At 66.5% G+C, this 5,860-nt stretch overlaps 1 protein-coding gene across 1 annotated transcript; it reads right to left on the bottom strand.

The window, feature by feature from the left end:
* Positions 1 to 658: 658 nt before the first annotated feature.
* On the bottom strand, positions 659 to 4,940 carry ATP6V0B (ATPase H+ transporting V0 subunit b). The gene is made up of 7 exons (XM_019531299.1): positions 4,840 to 4,940; positions 4,199 to 4,282; positions 3,807 to 3,884; positions 3,124 to 3,193; positions 2,038 to 2,089; positions 1,351 to 1,541; positions 659 to 971 (listed from the first exon to the last, which is right to left on the bottom strand). The coding sequence occupies exons 2-7, from the start codon at positions 4,255 to 4,257 to the stop codon at positions 945 to 947; spliced, it is 477 nt and encodes a 158-aa protein (XP_019386844.1). The 5' UTR covers positions 4,258 to 4,282; positions 4,840 to 4,940; the 3' UTR covers positions 659 to 944.
* Positions 4,941 to 5,860: the final 920 nt, after the last annotated feature.

Below are 5,860 nucleotides of genomic sequence, written 5' to 3'. Positions count from 1 at the left end.
CCGGCGGGGAGGGGAGGGGAGGGGAGCGGGCGCCCCGCCGCTCCTGCCTCCGCCCCGCCCGAGACCCAAAATCGAGGGCCAAAGGCGGCGGGGCCCGGCCGGGGCCCCGCCTGGGTAGGAGACGGGCCCAAGAAGCCCCGGCGCCCGTGGCCGAGCCCGCGAGCGCGGGGCCCCGGGCCCGAGCTGCCCACGGGAGTCGGGCCTGCCACGATGCGGTGGCCGCTGGGAGCCGGGGGCCGCCGGGGGCCCCGCTGTCGAAGGCTTCCAGGCCCGCCGTGGGGGCCCGGCCGTGGCTCAGTGCTGCGCCCCGACTGGGCAGGGCCCCGCTGGCCGTCCTCCCCGCGCGACCGGCCCCGCGGCGACATCAGCTAGAACAGTCCGGACCCCTGCCCCCACCCAGGGAGGGCCACCCGGCCCAGCGAGCAGCACTGGGCGCTGGCCTGCACCAGGCCGGCCAGGGAAGGCGGCACAGACCGGACCTGTGCTGAGGCCTGCCCCCGGGGGCAAGGCCCGGGCCGAGGCCGACAGGCTCGGACGCAGAGGAGCGCCGTGCCCCCGGCTGAGCGGGGCGGGGCGGGGCGGGGGGCAGGAAGGCAGAGGGAGGCAGAGCCACGGGGGCACGAGCCCGGCGCAGCACAGAGTGGACAGACACGGCCACCAGGGAGAAGAACCACGTTTACTGCACGGACACGGAGCGGCATGGCGAGCGGGTTGCACACGCGCCGGGGCAGGCGGTAGCACGGTGGGCCCCACTGGACCGGGTGGCTGGGGGCAGGGGGTCACACACACACACAGACGACTGGTTCCTCCAGCAGGAAGGAGGGGGGTGCCCGGGGCTCCACGCCAGGCTGGGGTCAGTGCCTGCCCCGGGAAGGTATATTAAATATCTATGTACAGCCACCCTGGGCCGAGCAGAGCGGAGTGGGGCTGGGCTGGGCCGGGGCTCAGTCCCCCATCTTTACTTTAGAGGTCTGGAGAGAGACAGAGAAAGGAGACAGATCAGAAAGGCTCCTCTGGAGCCCCTACAGCCTGGCATCCCCGCCCCTAGGCACCATGCCTGACGGCTGCAGGCAGCCCCCTGCTCTCACTGCACCCTGTGCCCCACCCAGAGCAGCCCCAATGCCCCAGCACAGCTCCCCTGCCAAGTACCCGAGGTGCCCCAGGGACATCCACGCCCTGGGCTGCCCCTTGCCCCTGCTGCAGAGGGTGGGCAGAGTAAGGGCTGCAGGGCCCTGGCAGACAGCAGCTGGGAGTGCAGCCCCTGCACTTCTCCTCTGCAGTGTGGTGAGAACTGCTCCAGGGCATTATCACCCCCCCACTGGGATGGGGCCGGGGCCGGGGCCGGGGTACCTGCAGGATGGAGACGATGACACCGAAGAGGCCGATGGCACTGCCAAAGATCTCCACGATGAGGATCTTGACGAAGAGGCTGGCATTCTGGGCGTCAGCCAGCGCGGCCCCGCTGCCCACAATGCCCACGCACACCCCGCAGAACAGGTTGGACAGCCCCACCGTCAGCCCCGCCCCGAACATGGAGAAGCCTGCAAGGGAGGAAGCGGGTGCCACGAGGGCCGGCCCACACACATGGGAACCTGGCCTGTGGTCCCTGGGGAGGGGGCAGGACCCCCATGTGCCCAGCTGGTCGCAGCCCAGATGCAGTGCCCAACGGAGGGGGCAGGCCGGCTGAGCCTAGGCATGTCGGCTGGCTTCTTGTGGCACCACCACGTCCAAGGGGAGCAGCACACTGGCAGAGGCTGCCCCATGGAGAGTGTGGTGCAGTCTGTGGCTGGCATGGCCCCCCCCGCCCACTGAGCTGGGAAGGGGCCCCACAGGCACAACTCAGTGGATGGAGCCCGATCCCACTACAGCCAAGTGACAAAGCCCAGGGGCGCAGGGGCAGCAGGACAGTTCTGCCACAGGCTGGGCCCAGCTCCCTCCTGCAAACGTAGCAGGGCCCTGGGAGAGCGCCAGCTGGGCGGAGAACACCCCGGGGCCACGCCTGGCGAGGATGCAGGCACCTGGCAAGGCAGCACCTACCTGCATGGTAGTTCCTGGCTCCGATGGACTCCGGAGTGGTGCCGGTGAAAGACTGGGGGAAGGGACACGGCAGGGGTCAGTGGCATCGCACAGACCCTCCCCGAGGGGCAGGGCCCGGAACGCACCCAGACATCCGGGGCGAAGCCCTGCGACGTGAGCCCCCGCATGAAGCAGCCCAGAGCACTGCCCCCCAAAGCTACGCCCACAGCTCTCTGCCAGCACATGCCCCATGTACGTAGCACTTCCCGCAGACCCCTGCCCCCTCAGCAACTCGGCACCATCCACTTGGATAACTGCCTCCCGCACCGCGCCCCCTGCTCTGGGACCTGCCCGTCCTTGCAGAGGAGTCAGGGCCAGGAATGCTCCCGGGCTTTGCCAGTTGCCAGTGGGCTGGGAAGTTTTGTCCCTTCCTGTACCTACAAGGCTTAAGGCTGTTTCTTGCCTCCCACAGCAGCACTGGGCATCAGGCTGGGGGCTTTGCCAATTCTCCTGCTGGGACTCGAGCTGGAGGGTCCTAGCACGGCCTCTACCTGGGGTCTGTCCATGATCCCCCGCTTTGCAGCAGCAGCAGCAGGGTGGCAGCTACAGCCCCCCTGCTTTCCCGGGGGCAGGAGCGAGGCCTGGTGCAGTCAGGGGTGACGGTGTCATGTCGCTCAGAGGCTGGACACGTGGTTTGTCTGGGCTGGTTTGGACAGGGCTGATCCTGCCTCGGGCAGGGCTTGCCCTGGATGTGACCCTGCAGATCTGTGCCAGCCTTGTGGCTCTGGACCCGGGGGGAAGCTGAGCAGGGCACGAGGGGCTGGAGCTCAGCCAGATACCTGCTGGCTCCTCACAGTGCAGGGACTGCAGCCCTCAGGCCTTGTGAGACCAACCAGGCGGGGCAGGAGCAGCCCCTGCGAGATGGGTTGAGACCCAGTGATCCCAGCTCTGTAGCTGCAGACGTGGGGCTGTCACACATGAAGGCGCCCCTGCCCCCAGGGCCTGGGCTCCTGGCTGTGGCTGGCAGAGGAAAGCTGTGAAGACTCCCTCCACCCAAGCCTTGCAGTGGGGTGCCCAGGGGCCCGGCAGAGGCAGGTCCCTGCGCACCTCAGCCATGTTGCTGATGACAATGGCCATGATGATCCCGTAGATGGCCACAGCCTCGCAGAAGATGATGCTGTGGGAGAAAGGCAAAGGGGTGAGTATGGGGCCAGCTCCATGGTATGGGGGGCCCCCGTCAATACAGGCATACCTCGTTTTATTGCGCTTCGCAGATACTGCGGGTTTTTAACAAATTGAAGGTTTGTGGCAACCCTGCCTCAAGCAAGTCTATCAGCACCATTTTTCCAACAGCATTTGCTCACTTCGCATTTTTTAGCAATAAAGTACATTGTTTTTTAGACATAATGCTATTGCACACTTAATAGACTACAGTATAGTGTAAACATAACTTTTATATGCACTGGGAAACCAAAAAATTTGCGTGACTCGCTTTATTGCAATATTTGCTTTATTGCGGTGGTCTGGAACCGAACCCGCAATATCTCTGAGGTATGCCTGTATGCTTCACTGGCAGGAGCAGGGCACATGCGCCCAGTCATCTGTCGGCGCCCACACCTGGCTGCTCCGCATGGAAGGCAGAGACCCCCAACAGTGCATCCAATGAGGCACTCCTGTCTCTCCCTCCCTCCCTCCCGAGCAGGGATTGAGCCCCCAGCCCTGCCTCAGCAGGGCAGCCCTGCACCCCCTGCCACCAGCTCTGACTGCTCCAGCGCCTGTGCTCCCCTCACCTGACCAGGTTCTTGGTTTTGATGCGTGGGGCCTTGACACCGCCCCCGATGATGCTGGAGCCGGTGATGTAAATCCCCCTGCAGCAGAGGAGCACGTCAGTGCGGGCAGCCTGGGGCATGCTGTCCCTGGGCCTGGGCTTCTCCCCTCAGCCCAGGCAGGCACTGCACGGCCACCAGCCTCCCTGCAGGAGCACCAGGTCCTCCCATGACGCCCGGGGAAGCTCAGCCCCTGCATCACAGCCAGGTCACCGAGGACCATGGCTTCACCCCCTCCCAGGCAGTGTGGCAGGCAAGCTGCCTCCCTCCCAACTGGCCAGCCCTGGCTACACAGGCCCAGGAATGATGGGGAAGCTTGCAGGCACCCCCTGTGCCTGGGACAGACCCTGACTCACCAGGCAGCGCCCACCACAGAGAGCGAGATGGCCAAGCCGATGCCCAGGCAGGCCCACATGAAGGGCGAGGTCTCCGTCAGGAACCTGGGCAGGGAAAGGAGCTGCTTGTGAAAAATGAGGGCAGGAGCCAGCCCTGGGTGCCAGGGTCACGGGCAGGGGGCTCCCAGCAAGGTGCCACTGTCCCTCCCTCCTGCCTTCCCCAGCCCCCTGCACCCTCAATTCCACAGCAGGTGCCAGGAGGCTTCTGGGACATGAGCTTGAGTGCCCAGGAGCTGGCAGGGCAGGCAATGGAGCTGGAGCTGGCTGCCCAGAGGGGCAGCACAGGACCCAGGAGGGAGCACTGGCACCAACCGCTGCACCCTTCACACCAGGGCCAGGCCTGCACCTGCCAGACAGCTCTAATCACCGAATGCCAAGCCAGGCCCCTGAGCCTCCTGCCAAAGCAGCTGCTGTCGCACACTGTGATGCCAGGAACACCCCCCGCTATGCAGACAGAGCAGCTGTGAGCCAGTCGAGGAGCAGATGCTGTTTTACACCCCACCCCTCCAGACAGCAGCTGCCTGTCTGGCTCCAGCCCCAGCCCCAGCCCCATGCCCCAGGCGGTGTGCCGGAGGGCAGGAGTTTGACAGAGAGACCCTTACCAGGCCACATCAAAGCGGAAACCCAGGTCAAATATCGTGTAGCAGACCCCTGGAAAACAAAGCAGGGAAAGCTCCAGTCACACCCCGACCAGGCCGGTACCAGCCCGGGGCTAAGAGGCAACGATGACAGGGACACCCCATGGCTGGAGGGCACAGGCCTCCTGGGGCCCCCCTGTGCTCCCAAAGTAGTCACCCCCAAGATGGGCCAGGGCAGAGCCCCCCACGGGCAGGGCTCGCGGCTGCCCTGCCTGTCACATGCTCCCCTGGAGGAAGCGTCTCATCTGCTCTGGAGGGCCCGTGCTGCCCGCGGAGCCTCACATGCTGCCCAGTCACGACCGCACCAGCCCCACAGCGCCCGGGAGGAGTGAGTCAGTGCAAGGGACGGGCCGACTATCGCCGGGGGATGAGGCACGCGCACGGCGTGGACCAACTCCTGCCAGCAGCGGCCGGAGGCACAGGCCAGTCGCATCCCAGAGGCTTTTAATGCACAACCAGGAGTCCGTGCCAGTCAGGCAGGTCGAGGGGGGCAGCATCAGTGCAGCCTCCTGCCCCAGAGCCCCGACCAGCCGCACTCGGGCACTTAGTAAGAGCTGCCCCCAGCAGCCCGGGGGGGCGCGGGGGAATCTTTGCTGCCGTCAGGAAGGAGCCAGCGGGGCAGTCTGAGCGTGGCGCACTCGAGGCGTGGCAGGGGCAGCTTCCGCGCACCCGGAGGGCAGGCACGAGGGTTGGGGGCGGCCACAAAGCTTTCCCAGCCGCCTGCCCAGCACATCAGCGCCTCGCTCCATCGGCTGCAGGACCGCACCAGGGCAGACCAGGGACGCCCACTTCCCCCCCCGCGGCTGGGGCCTGGCGCGGGCAGAGAAGGGGAACAGGCTGAGGCTGGAGAGGAAGCGACCGCTCCCAGCGCCGCGGGGAGGAGGAACAGGCCGGTCCCTGCCAGCCGCAGCAGGCAGGAGGCAGGCGGCTCCAGGGCTCGTCCCGGTGCCCTTCAGCAGCAGGAGGATCCAGTGGGGACCGGCCG

Source organism: Crocodylus porosus, unplaced genomic scaffold (genome assembly GCF_001723895.1).
Source record: "Crocodylus porosus isolate Cpor-Errol unplaced genomic scaffold, CroPor_comp1, whole genome shotgun sequence".
In the NCBI taxonomy this organism is placed as follows: domain Eukaryota; kingdom Metazoa; phylum Chordata; order Crocodylia; family Crocodylidae; genus Crocodylus; species Crocodylus porosus.
Note: the sequence above shows the minus strand (reverse complement) of the source record. Positions and strands in the feature narration are given on the sequence as shown.

Excerpts from the sequence above, each read along its gene's own strand:
- ATP6V0B (XM_019531299.1), bottom strand. The coding sequence starts at position 4,257 with ATGTGGGCCTGCCTGGGCATCGGCTTGGCCATCTCGCTCTCTGTGGTG. Across the intron at positions 3,194-3,806 it reads AAAACCAAGAACCTGGTCAG|CATCATCTTCTGCGAGGCTG; the intron begins GTGAGGGGAGCA and ends TTTCTCCCACAG. Across the intron at positions 2,090-3,123 it reads TCATCAGCAACATGGCTGAG|TCTTTCACCGGCACCACTCC; the intron begins GTGCGCAGGGAC and ends CCCTTCCCCCAG.